We start from the raw sequence: 14,334 nt of genomic DNA, 5'->3' as shown, positions 1-14,334 counted from the left end.
AAAGTAAGGAAAATCCTTTGAGGCCTAGGGAGGTAAGGGAGCCCTGAAGTTGGATGCCCTGATTCAAAACAACTTCAAAGGGAGGTGGAATGATGGGTGTCCTTTGCTTGATCCTGGTGTTAAGCCAAACGCCTCCACTGTTCCACTGTTCTGTAGGTTCTTTGTTGCTAATGGCTTTATCAAGTTACTGAGGTCTCCTTCTATTCCTAGCGTAGAGGGATGTAAAAAAATTGACTTCACTGGTACCAGAATACACCAGAGGGAGGGGACTGTCCTTTCTCAGGAAAACAAAGATTAGAGCCAAAGGCAGAGTGAGAGTTACGTTGCTCTACATTAGGGATGAGCAGGAGTTTGGGGAAAGAAGAGAGAGGAAAGTGCACACGACTATAGAGAATGGTCTTGCAAATTGTGGGATGACTAAAGGATTTTAAGAAGGGCAACTCACATTAAAGGTCTTTGCATTACTGTGATATGGTCCCCCTTCTTCCCATCTCTTTAAACTTAGTAAAGTTTTCTATATACACAACATACCCACACAGGCCTTATGTGAGCAGTTTTTGTGAAAATCAAGGGAAGAGGTGGTACGTGCACAGCACATGCAGGACAGAAGAGGAGCTCGGTGCCATAGAAAACATAAGTCCCCAGAGTTCAGATATTTGGGGAAGGGTATGAGGTTCCAAACAAATCATATAACAAATGCTTGAACCAACCTTTAATTAAATTCAAAGGAGTAGAGTAACCCCTGGTGACATCTGGGTTATGCGAGATAAGTTTTTTATTAAGAATAGGTGATAGGGCTTCCCTGGTGGCGCAGTGGTTAGGAATCTGCCTGCCAATGCAGGGGACACGGGTTCGTGCCCCGGTCCGGGAAGATCCCACATGCCACGGAGCGGCTAGGCCCGTGAGCCACAACTACTGACCCTGCGCGTCTGGACCCTGTGCTCCGCAACAGGAGAGGCCGCGACAGTGAGAGGCCCGCGCACCGCGATGAAGAGTGGCCCCCGCTCGCCGCAACTAGAGAAAGCCCTCGCACAGAAACGAAGACCCAACACAGCCAAAAATAAATAAATAAATTTATTTAAAAAAAAAAAAATAGGTGATAATATAAAAACATTGGGGAAAAAAAATGGGAGAGAATGTTTCATAAAATCTTGGAGTGGTAAAGATCTTTCTTAGTAGGAAATGAAATCCAGAAGCCATAAAAGAGATGACCAATAAACATGTCTGTATAAAAATTTAAATTTTCTAGAATAAAATACCATAATTAAAGTAAAAAGATTAAACAGGAAACATTTTTTGCCAAATATTGACTAAGAATTGAGCTTCTACAAATCAAAAATGAGCAGAAGACTAAGAACCTTAGAAACAGAAATATTTCCACTAAGAATAGAAAAAAACAAAACCAAAACCAAAGGACATGAAGAGGCATTTCACGGAAATAGAAATTCCAAAGGATTATAACTATAGGAAAATAGATTTAACTTCACTCATAATTAAATAATTAATATTGAAACAATTATAACATAGCATTTTCCCCTCATTAGAATGGCAACAAATAATTTGATAATGTACAACATTGGCAAAGGTACATGGATAGTCTCTCACATGCTGCTGGTGAGAATATAAATTGGTACAACTTCTTTGGAGAGCAATTCAAGATATACGATTGATTTAGCAATGCTACTTCTAGGAATTCTTCCTACATGTATACTTGTACATATGAGCCAAGAAACACACAAATACCGAGATGTTCAAGACAGCAGTGTTTATAATAGCAAAGACTGGGAGCACGTACATGTCCACCAATAGGAAAATGGTTAATCAATTATAGAATACAGGTGCAACCATGAAATAAGATTGTGATAGATCTGTATGTGCTTTCATTCGGAATACTCTCTAAGATATGTTGAAATCAGTACAGAGTCTGATTTAGAACATGGGGTCTGGAGTCACACTGCTTGGGTTAAAATCCTGGCTCTACTCTTACAACTCAACAACAAAAAGACAAAAACTTAATCTAAAAATGGGCAAAGGATTTGAACAGACATTTCTCTAAAGAAGATATACAACTTGCCAAAAAGCACATGAAAAGATGCTCAGTATCATTAGTCATTAGGGAAATGGAAGTCAAAACCACAATGAGATACTACTTCATACCAACTAGGATAACTATACCAAAAAGAATGGAATATTTTCCATTGGCAAGGAAATTCCATTTCCAGTGTTGGCAAGGATGTGGAGAAATTGCAACCCTCGTATGTTGCTGGCGGGAATGTAAAATGGTACAGGCTCTGTGGAAACGTTTGGCAGTTCCTCAAAAAGTTAGACGTAGGCTTACCATATGACCCAACAATGCCACTCCTAGGTAGTATATATCCAAGAGAATAGAAAACATATGTACACACAAAAATTTGTACATAAATGTTCATAGAAGCCATGTCATTCATAATAGCCAAAAGGCGGAAACAGTCCAAATGTCCATTAACTGGTAAATGGATAAACAAAGTTTGGTATAGTCATATAATGGAATATTATTCAGCCATAAAAAAGGTGAAATACTGACACATGCTATAACATGGATGAATCTTGAAAACACTATGCTAAGTGAAGGAAATCAGTCATAAAAGGCCACATATTATATGATTCCCATTTATATGAAATGTCCAGAATAGGCAAATTCATACAAACTAAAACTATATTAGTGGTTTCCAGAGGCAGTGGGGAGAGGGGGCTGGGGAGTGACTGCTAATGAGTATGGGGTTTCTTTTTTGGGTGATAAAAATGTTCTGGAAGTAGACAGTGGTGATGATTATAGAACCTTGTGACTATACTAAAAACCACTGAATTTTACATTAAAATGCTGATTTTTATGGTATGTGAATTATAGCTTTTAAAAAAATCTTAGCTCTACCACTTACTAGCTATTTGACTTTGGGCAAGATACTTAATATTTCTGAGCCTTAGTTTTCTGATCCATAAAATGGAGATAATAAATAAAACCTACTTCTCTTAGGGTTGTGTGAGGATTAAATGAATTAATATACATGATGTGTTTAGAACAATGTTTGCTATATAAGCATTCAATAATTGTTAGCTATTATATGCTAGGTCCAAAAAGCAAGGTGCAAAATAGTGTATATATTATACCAATTTTTGTTTTAAAAAAATGGTTTATATTCCTTGACATGCATCAGACATTTCTAGAAGGATATAAGGAAAAACTTGGTTTGCCTCTGGGGAGGGGGCATAGGGTCTGGCGTGGAAGAGAGATTAACTTTTTGTTACATATCCTTTAATACTGTTTGGTTTTACCACAGGCAGAGATCTTTCCGATAAAAACTATGGTATTAAAAAAAAAAAAAAGAATGGGCAGCAGAGTGTATCAGTGCTGTGCTTCTTAAAGTGGTAGAGTCACGTGTTGGCTCTTCTGTCAGGAACATCCAGAAGGTCCCCCCCACCCCACCCCCGGTGAATAGCTCACTGAGGCATCTCCCTTCCATGTGTCTGCCAGGCCATTCACAGGCCATTCAGCTGCTTTCCACTCCTGTCAAACTCGGCCACTATCCACTCTAACTGCTGGGCTTCACCACCCCACCAGGACAGATCCCAGAGTAGGACATGACTACTCATCTCCTTGTCTCTATCTCTAGAGCAACCCCACGAGGCCCGTCAGCAGTAAGGACCGTAACACTGCTGGGCTTTATTTCCCCCATTTTACAGAAGAAGGTCAGAAGAGTTAAACAACTCGCTCAAGTAACACAGCTGAGGAGATAGATGCAGCACCAAGATTTGAACCCATGTCTGTCTGTCTTTTCCACCAGGCCCTGCTACTTCTCAAAAGTTTCACTGCTAAATGCTGAGGGGAAATAGGCAGTGGAATAATTATGGAGAAATGAAGAACGTTCAAGAAATCTTCTACAGGGAATTCCCTGGTGGTCCAGTGGCTAGGACTCGGGTTCAATCTCTGGTCAGGGAACTAAGATTCTGCAAGCTGCACGGCGCGGCCAAAAAAAAGGAAAAAAAAAGAAAGAAAGAAGGAAAGAAAGAAATCTTCTACAATACTTGCTATACTTGATCCAAATTCTATGGCCTGACTCCCTTGCTAGTTGGTGGCTTGGGGAAGCCCTAAAGCCTCTTGCCCTGTTCAGGGTCCTAAGGGCCTCTTCCCACTACATAAGACTGAACGTGCCATTGATATAAACTACCATGCACTGAGGTTTGTAGGGAAGATTTGCGGGAGGGGAGGAGAAGAGGAGAGAACACACCGTAATCCTTCATCTCTTGTGTTCTGGGGGCTGTGCTGGTGGCAAAGCTCAGAGGTTAAGAGCTCAGGCTCAGAGTCAGGCAGATCTGCATGCAAGTCTTGCCTTTATCACTTATTTGCTTTGTGAATTTGGACAAATTAGTTACCTGCTCTGAGCATCACTTTCCTCACTAATAAACTGAAGAATAGCAGGAGTAATTATCTCAAACGACTGTAACAGTAAAGTAAAATACACTGTATGCACAGGTTTAGTATAGCACCTGACATGTAGTGAGTAAGTGTTCATTACATGTTAATTATCATCACTACCTCAGGTAAACCTCATAAGAACACCAGGACCTAGGAATTATTGTCCCCATTTTATACAGTAGAAAACTGAGACTCTGCTCTCTTTCCACTACACCAAGGCTCTTGAGTTTCAAGCAAGTAATTTAAATCCTGGAGAAATCCAGGCAAAATTCTCACTCAACTTGTGCCTAGCTCAGTCAGTAATTACCCTTAGGAGATTTCCTTACTGTTTCACCCAAGTCTACAATCAGAAATACCCCAGTTCTTACCCTGACATCTTCACAGAGCTAGCTTTTCTAGCCATATCTCCTAGCCCCCTTTAAATCATCTCTGCTATTAAGTTTGCAATCACGTGCTCACCGGATTAGGAAGCATATTCTCAAGTTCTCTTGCTGCTGATATCCTTTTGACTTGTTGTGTTGCTTTCCTCAAGACCAGAGTCTGATAACTATGCTCTGTCAATGCAATATGCACAAAAAATGATCAATAGGGCTTCTCAGCTATGATGAGAAAGAGCATATGGTAGACCTCAGCTTTCTATTAATGTGAAAATGCCTGGGTATATTCAGATCATTGGGAAATGCTAGAGGAAGTCACTCAGGTAAATTCATAGAATTTCACTTGCATTTTAGCCAGATGTACACTTGTGGCCATACATTTGTCCATTTACTAATGTATCTGCCCATCCTTCTATCCATCCATCCAACATTTTGCTGAGCCTTTACTATGTGCTGGGCCCATGCTAGGTGCTGGAAGTAGACTATCTTCAAGGAACTCACAGCTTAGTAAGAAAAAAAGACAGGTAAATAATAAGTGTAACACTAACTCATGTTCCATGATAGAATTCTCTGTACAATACAGTATGGTCCCGGAATAAGGAAGAAGGAGCCTAAAGGCTTTAAAAATGCTAAGCAGAATCAGGAAAGGTGTTGTGATTAAAAGAGAAAAAAATATCCAACTCTTGCACAAAGTTATGGTTCTTCTGTAGAAGGTTAATAGAGAATATCTTAAAGACAGGAAGAGAGAAACAACAGATTATCTATAAACAGATAACAATTAGAATGACTGCAGAGTTCTCAACAGTAACAACGGAAGCTAGAAGATGACAGTGGAATGAAATCACCAAAGCATTAAGGTAAACGTGTATATCCAGCAAAACTATCCTTTAAGAATAAAGATGAAATAAAGACATTAATAGAAAAACAAAAACCAAGGGAACTTACCAAGAGACCTGCAGTAAGGAACTGCTAAAAATTCTCTCTCTCTCTGTATATGTATATGGGGGAAATTACAGAGAGGAGAGAGATCAAGAAAGGAATCCTAAATAATTGTGTATGGATGCATATGCTCACCCCTGAGCTGCACATATAAATGTGTAACTGACCCTAAACAGATGGCTTTGAGAACTGAACTACAGGGTAGATCACTTCTCAAGTCTCAAATGTGGTCCCTGGGTCGCACACATTTAGGACAGATCAAAATAGCACTGCAAAAGTTTTGAAAACTGAACTAACATTGAAACCACAATTACAAAACTTATGACCTGAGCCTAATTGGGTGAACTGCCTGCTAAAACAAAGGAAACAAAACACTCCAACATTCTTCATACATTTAAACAAGACTCAAAATATTCAAAATATCCAGAATAGAATCCAAAATTACTCAACCTACAAAGAACCAGAATAATCTGATAAATCCTCAAGGAAGAAAGACAATCAGCATCACCAATCCTGAAATGACTCAGATGTTGAAATCATCAGACAAAGGCTTTAAGGCAGCTATTATAACAGTACTTTAAGAAGTAAGGGTGAATACTTTTGAAATAAATGAAAAAATAGAAAGTCTCAGTAGAGAAATAGAAGCTATGACAGAGAACTGAATAGAAATTTTACAACTGAAAAATACAATAACTGAAATAAAAAATTCACTGGATGGGATCAATACCAGAATGGAGGTGATGGAGGAAGGAGACAATGAACTTGAAGACAGATCAATAGAAATTATCCAATTTGTGTGTTTTCTAATATCATATGTGTGGTTTTCCACACCAGTTCTCCAACTCTCTGAAATAAACTGGGTGTCTAACAATTTAATTCAATCCAAATCTACCTGGAATTAGTGTCAGATCCCACTAGTTAAAAGACTCAATCCAACAAGACTGTCCCCACTTCAAGCACCAGTGTCAAATGCCGCCCATGCTTCTATCTAGCTAACTACAAGTTTGGGGGTTCCCATGACCCCCTTGGGTTCAATAATTCAGTAGAATGGCTCACGGAACTCAGGAAAGTGCTATGTTTACTATTACAGGTTTACTATAAAAGACACGACTCAGGAACAACTAAATGGAAGAGAGACATAGGGCACGGTGTGCGGGCTGGAGCACGGACCTTCCATGCCCTCTTCAGGCACATCACCTTCCCAGCACATCAATGTGTTCAGCGACCTGGAAGTTCACCAAATCACATTGTTCAGGAGTTTCTATAACTCAGTCTCCAGTCTCTCTCTCCTCCCTGGAGGCTGGGAGGGGTGAGGCTGAAAGTTCCCACCCTCTAATCATGTTTGGTCTTTTTTTTTTTTTTTTTTTTTTTAATATTTATTTTTATTTTTGGCTGCTTTGGGTCTTTGTTGCGGCACGCGGGATCCTCCGCTGTGGTGCGTGGGCTCCTCATTGCAGGGCGTGGGCTCCTCTAGTTGTGGCGTGCGGGCTCCAGAGCACGCAGGCTCTATAGTTGTGGCCCACATGCTCATTTGTTGTGGTGCGCGGGCTTAGCTGCCCCGCGGCATGTGGGATCTTAGTTCCCTGACCAGGGATCGAACCCGTGTCCCCTGCATTGGAAGGTGGATTTTTAACCACTGGACCACCAGGGAAGTCCCTCATGTTTTGGTCTTTCTGGGTCTTATCCTGAAGCTATCTAAGGCCCCAACCTGGGTCACTATATTATGATATACTCAGGTGTGGTTGGAAGTCGCTAATAATGAATAGCAAAAGACATTCCCATCACTCAGGAAATCCCAAGGGTTTTAGGAGCTCTGTGCCAGGAACTGGGGACAAAGATCAAATCTGTATTTTTATTATATACATAGTCTGAACAGCGTAGAGACAAAAGACCGGAAAAAATGAACAGAGCCTCAGGGACCTATGGGACAATATCAACAGGTCTAAAATTGTGTCATCAAAGTCCTAAAAAGAAAGGAGAGTGTGGTACCAAAAAAAAATGGAAAAACCTCCCAAATTTGGCAAAAGACATAAACTTACAGTTTCAAGAAGCTCTGCAAACCCCAGTCAAGTCAAAGCCAAAGAAACCCGTGCCCCTACACATCCTAATCAACCAGTTGAAAGGCAAGACAACTTGAGGGCAGTCTAAGAGAAATGCTTGACACAAAAGGGGAACAAGAATTTAAATGACTGTGGATTTCTCCTCAGACCCTTGAGGACAGAAGCTGTGGAACAACATTTGAAAGTGTGGAAAGAAAAGAACTGTCGACCCAGAATTCTATAACCAGAAAAAAATATCCTTCAAGAATGAAGGTGAAAATGTAAAATAAATAGCTAGTGGGAAGCAGCCACATAGCACAGGGAGATCAGCTCGGTGCTTTGTGTCCACCTAGAGGGGTAGGATAGGGAGGGTGGGAGGCAGACGCAAGAGGGAGGAGATATGGGGATATATGTATATGTATAGCTGATCCACTTTGTTATAAAGCAGAAACTAACACTCCATTGTAAAGCAATTATACTCCAATAAAGATGTTAAAAAAAAAATAAAGGCAGTCTTGTGAGTAGGCCATAAAAAAAAAAAAAAAAAGAATGAAGGTGAAATAAAGACATTCTCAGAAGAAAGAAAACTAAGCGAATTCATTGCCAGCAGGCTTATTTTAAATGAAGGGTTTTCTTTTGGGAGGGGGGTGTGTAAGAAGGAAAATAATACCAGAGGGAAACTTGGAACTTCAGGAATGAAGGAAAAGCAACAGAAACTCTAAATATCTGGTTATATATAGTAAGTACAATATATATAGTAAATATAGAATATAAATAGTAAATATATAATATATATTATAAATCTATCTGGTTATATAGAGTAAATATAATACTGTATTTTCCTCCTCTTACATTCTTTAAAATATGTACGATAATCACTTCGGAATGCTGTTTGGCAGTTCCTCAAAATTTTAAACATATGACCCGGCGATTCCACCCTAGGTATACATACACCCAAGAGAAATGAAAACACATGTCTACCCAAAAACTTGTACATGAATGTTCACAGCAGCATTATTTATGATAGTTACAAAGTAGAAACAACACAAACTGAATAAAGATAAAAATACTATATCTAAAACATTTGTGGGATGCCTAGCATTCAGAGGGAACTCTATAGCATTAAATGGTCATATTAGGAAAAAAGGTCTCCTTTTCACTCAGTTCAAAATATTTTCTAATTTCTCTTGATACTTCCTCTTTGACTCATAGGTCTATATATGGATATTTTGGGGACTTGCAAAGTCTCCCACAAATATTTACCTCTATTTGGAATCCCCTCTATACCTCTCAATGAGTGGCCCCCAAGTTTTGGGTTTTTTTTAACAGCTTTATTGAGATGTAATTCACATACTTCTCCATTTCTGCATCAAGAAAAAGGATTGCTTAACTTTTTTTCAAATACTGATGACATGTGTGAAATGGTCTAGAATGATACTTAAGTGTTTATGTTCTAACTCAGGTTTCTTAGGTTCTATACTTGTCTATTTGGCATCCGTTAATTACAGGGCCAAACTAATGGCCAAAGTTGTTTACATCTCCTCCATGATCCAGAGCTCATACTCTGAACTACCTCCTTTATCTAACTCTCACACCAAGCCAATATTTCCCCTGACTTAAATCAGCCCAGGCCCAGGTGCCAGACAACTAGGGACGGCCCTTATACTCCAAAGCCCACCGGAATTATTCAATATAGCCAATCCTAAGTTGTTTACCCTGTCGTGTCTTGCCTTTCCCAAGGAAATCCCAGTAAGGGCTGTGGCCTGTGCTTTCCCCTTGCTCCTTTTGAAACTGAGTGGGGCCCTGTGGGGCTGCCAGGCCCTGAAACCAAGTGGAGCCCGGGCACGGAGGCCTCCTTTTGTCCACCATTTCTTGTAGGCAAGACCCCAGCCTCCATGACCTTCCCTGAGTTCCAAAGGGTGGATTCAAACAGTTGCTAATCAAGGGAGGAGCAGCCAAGAAACCACCTGAGGGCTTCCCTGGTGGCGCAGTGGTTGAGAATCTGCCTGCCAATGCAGGGGACACGGGTTCGAGCCCTGGTCTGGGAAGATCCCACATGCCGTGGAGCAACTGGGCCCGTGAGCCACAACTACTGAGCCTGCGCGTCTGGAGCCTGTGCTCCGCAACAAGAGAGGCCACGATAGTGAGAGGCCCACGCACCGCGATGAAGAGTGGCCCCCACTTGCCGCAACTAGAGAAAGCCCTCGCACAGAAACGAAGACCCAACACAGCCAAAAAATAAATAAATTTTAAAAAAGAAAACCACTTGAGACAAGATTAAGGGGGGCGAGCCCTGCACACACCTGAATCTTGTCAGGACCCCACCTTTGAACCACTGTTATAAAACCCCTCATCAAATCCTCTGGGGTTGGGACACATAGCTTTTATGAGGCACAAGCCCAGTGTGTCCCCCTGTGCCTGGCAAAGCAATAAAGCTATCCTTTTCTACTTCACCCAAAACTCTGTCCCCGGGATTGCATTTGGCACCGGCGTCCAGAGAGGCCGAGCTTTCAGTAGCAATTTCTGCCTCCTAACCAACACTGGAGCTCCCGCCCAGGGTCCTGCATGGTGAGCTGTGCCTCCCGTTTCTAGAACTGAGAGTAACAAAGTTTTCTTTCAATGGCATTGACCTGTGTGGTCGCTCAGTCACCTTTGTAAATTAGCACCCAGGTACAAATCAGTTTCTAACTCGATAAATGCTGGTTTCTGATGGGGGAGAGAAGCAGTGATCATATCTTAGATTTATTTTCTTCCATCGCCAACAATCTCTCTTCCCCACAGATATTAGCACTGTGCTGAACTCATTATCACAAAAGTGGAACTTAACTAGTGATAACTGAACTGAAAAGACAATTGTGTCTCCTCGTAAGATATTGCTTGATGTCAAGGCCCAAGGCTAGAACCACAGGTGCAAATGAGGGTGGCAGATTAGGTTTCAAAAAAACCCAAGAAACTACGGTTTTGGAGATGATAACTAAACCAAAAGCCTTCATTTCCCCTTTAGGTGGTTAATGTACCTTTTGAGGTATTCTGTATTTGTGAGCCATCCATTGAATTCTTCTGGGCAAAAGAGGTTCTCTCATTGGTTGAATTCATATCAGAAGATGCCAAGAGAGGAAAAAACAAAAAACAAAAACACAGAAGAACAAACTTAGTAAAACTGGTAGTGAGAGGAATACAAAAAGTATACGTGCAGTTTCCTAGATATTTGTCATTGTTCTCAACAAAGGAACACGTAGAGGGAGACCTTTCAGGCACAGCTCAACAACTCAGCCCTCCATCCTGGGAGCACAGGGGAGAGCAGTGGCTGATGTAGAAAATACGTGAGCTGGGGACTGAGGCAGACTGGGGCTCCAGTCCCAGCCCTGTCATTCAACAGCTGGTGATCTCGGGCAAGTCACCGAACCTCTCGATTGCACGGTTCCTCGTGGGGTTCTTATGGGGATTAAGTCAGCTAATGCATGCAAAGTGCATGAGTTGCTGCTCGTGGCAAGTGCTCCGCTGACATTGCACGGTTGTTTATGCAGTCACTCACCACACTTCCTTCAGGAAACATTTCACTGAGCAACTTCTAATGTGTCTGGCACTGGGCAGAACCTGAAACCGAATCTCTGCTTAGAGGAGCTCCCAGTCTAGCAGGGGAGATAATAGTAAACAGACAATTATGCTAAGGTGTGGAAAGTACCACATATTAGAGAGGTAATGTAACTTAGGATTAGGTTTGTATGTGAGTGACAGAGACTCAAAATTAATAGTGGCTCAAACTAAGTAGAAATTTCTCTCCCACGTAATAGTCTGAAGGTAGGCAATTCAGGGTCTATATGTTATTTCTGCTGTGATAAGTCCTTAGGGACTCTGACTTCTTCCAGCTCAGTTCCAACTTTCCTAAGATAGGACCCTTGTTCTTAGGGTCCAAGATGGCAACTAGAGCTCCAGTCATCACATTCACATTCCAGGCAGCAGAATGGAGAAAAGGACAAAGAGACTAAGGAGTCACATGAGCTGTTTTTTGAAGGAGGGCTCCCAGAAACGGCCACAAGGCACATCTGCTTAAATCTCATTAACTGGATCTGAGTCACATGGCTACACATAGATGTAAGGGAGGTGAGGAAATGGAATCTTTATAGGTTCTCTTTTTTTTATAGAGGGAGGAAACAACAAATATTGGGGAACAGTTAATCGTCAGCAGTACCAGCAGAGTATTCTAGGAAGCCAGAGTGGCGAATGCGTGATTCTGTTTGGGGCAGAGCTGGAGGGCTTCCAAGGAGAGAAGACACTTTTGTTCTGTCTTTAAGGATGAGTAGGAGTTTGGCAATGTTAAACAGATGGCCCACCAAGTGGCAGACAAGCAGTCCACCAGCCTCAACAATTATCACTTTGCTTTTATATAAATATGATATTTGAATGGGAAGAAGAAAGCTGAAAGGACTTCCCATCCACCATGCAGCTGGTTGTCCAACAGCTACTGATTTGTATAGTGTTGAAGTGGTTACTCGGATTTGTTAGAGAAAAGACAGTCCCGGGGCACAGTGAAGCATCATGGTCATTCTTAACAGGCCTCGGAGCGATCTGTCGTGGAGCAGAGAATAGACGCAAGGAGATGGGCTTGGCTGAAGTTATTAGACCCTCGTATTTGTTGGAGAGGCAGCATTATGATGCAGAAAGAGCTCAGAATGACAGCATCCTGATGTCATCTGAAGTCAGCCGTGTGGCCTGGGGCAAATTTTCACCAGTTTGAGTCTATTTCTCCCTTTGTCAAATACAGATAATCATTACCTACCGCGCAGGGATGTTGTAAGGACTAGGAGGATATATGCAAAGAAAATCTGCACATGGTGGACTCTCCAAAGTCCTTTCCCACTCACTCTCTTGTGTTGTGACCAGCAACCGCCCTCTGAATGTATGAGGCAAGGTGACTATTGCTGGGCTGGGGGGTAAACTAAGACTCCTCTGGGACCCCCTTCCTACCATGGCACAGAGGAGATGGAACCATTCCACCCCGTGTCACCCTGCCGCTCAGATTCTGCACACTGAGAGCTTAGCTGTGATGGGACAGAGCAGCAGGGAAGCCTGCTTTTGAGCCAACGTGAGATTCAATCTGGGGATGCCCTGGAATGTCTGCGAGGGAAGTGGGCTTTGCAGATCTGGTATTAGCAGGTATGGGAATGAGCTGCAGGAATTTGGATCACTATTGTTAAATGACCCTTATGTACCCATGCTCTGGAACTTGGGAAAATTCTGGCTAAAATGAGCAAACATTCTGACAGGACATGGCTAGACAACAATTTATGGGACATCTCCTAAACCTAGATTGAATCTATAAGAATTAATACCAGTCATGATGCCCATTTTGCAAATAAGAACAGAGAGGTTCAGATTTGCTCAAAGCTATATAACTGATAGGTGGGAAAATTTAGCTCTTCTGGAACCAAGCCTAGTATGTCTCTCTGCCTTTGCCTATGGCTCCATGGTGGTCACTCACTCGTAGTCGCGATATTTTGTCACAAATACATGAAACTTGGGTAGAAATTGTTTTTTCTCTAACCCTGGCCTCTCCTCTGGTCTGGCCTTGCATGTTTAACTACCTACTTGACATCTCCATTTGCACTTCTCACAGGCATCTTAAAGTTAACAAGTTCAAAACTGAACTTGATAGCTTTCCCCCACCCCCGACCCTTCACTTTCCATCTCACAAACCCCACACACCTTCAGCTGCTTAAGCCACACACTGGGACGCATCCTTGACTCCTCCTATTTTTCCCCCTTGTCCCCACTCCCAAAGCCAATCCATTAGCAAGTGCTGAAATATCCATCTCCAAAACACCTTCCAGATCTCTCTGCTTCTTGCCTCCTGCTGTCACTGCCTCTTCCTTAGACAACTGCAAAAGCCTCCTAACTGGTCTTCTGTCCCCCTCTCAATTATATTCTCCATATTCAGAAGACACTGTGATCTTTTAAAAAATAGAAATCAGATCATGTCATCCCCTTATTTCAATGGATTCCCACAGCACTGAAATTATATCCATACTTCTTACTATGACCCGCCCAACTCTGCAAGATCCAGCCCCTGCTACTTCTCCAGCCTCGACTCCTGCCCCTCTTCCACACACACACACACTGGGCTACAGCGTCACTGGCCTTCTCTCTGTTCCCTGAATATCTCAACTCCCTTTTATTTTTTTTGCCTCAGGGCCTTTGCACATGCTGTTCCCTTTTCCTGGAAGGTTCTTTCATTCACTCTTCTAATGGCTGACTCCTTCTCATCCTTTGGTTCTCAGCTCAAATGGCACTTTCTGGGGGTGTCATTTGTCACATGTTCTCCACGTTCATGAGATCCAGGCCCCAAAGTGAAAGACTTAAGCTGCTCTCCCAGCTTCTTTTGTGGCTGGGTGTAGACATTTTACCTAGGCTCTAGCCCTCAGAGGCAACGCACCTGCCTGAGACTTCAAGTTGGAAATGAGCAATGTGGGGAAATGGGGAACCAACGAGACTCTAGCTTTTGGAGAGACTGTTGACAGGGGCAACT

The 14,334-nt window shown here is 42.1% G+C and overlaps 1 protein-coding gene across 1 annotated transcript in view; it reads right to left on the bottom strand.

The window, feature by feature from the left end:
- FAM227A (family with sequence similarity 227 member A) overlaps positions 1–14,334 on the bottom strand; it is a 100,110-nt gene that overhangs the window by 28,751 nt on the left and 57,025 nt on the right. Inside the window, exons 13-14 of the mRNA XM_061206628.1 lie at positions 10,826–10,886; positions 4,913–5,007 (exon numbers count right to left, since the gene is read on the bottom strand). Of these exons, the coding sequence (XP_061062611.1) occupies positions 4,913–5,007; positions 10,826–10,886 (156 nt within the window). The remainder of the gene's footprint in view (positions 1–4,912; positions 5,008–10,825; positions 10,887–14,334) is intronic.

The sequence above is a fragment of the Eubalaena glacialis genome, chromosome 11 (genome assembly GCF_028564815.1).
Source record: "Eubalaena glacialis isolate mEubGla1 chromosome 11, mEubGla1.1.hap2.+ XY, whole genome shotgun sequence".
In the NCBI taxonomy this organism is placed as follows: Eukaryota; Metazoa; Chordata; class Mammalia; order Artiodactyla; family Balaenidae; genus Eubalaena; species Eubalaena glacialis.
This window is presented reverse-complemented; position numbering and strand designations above follow the sequence as displayed.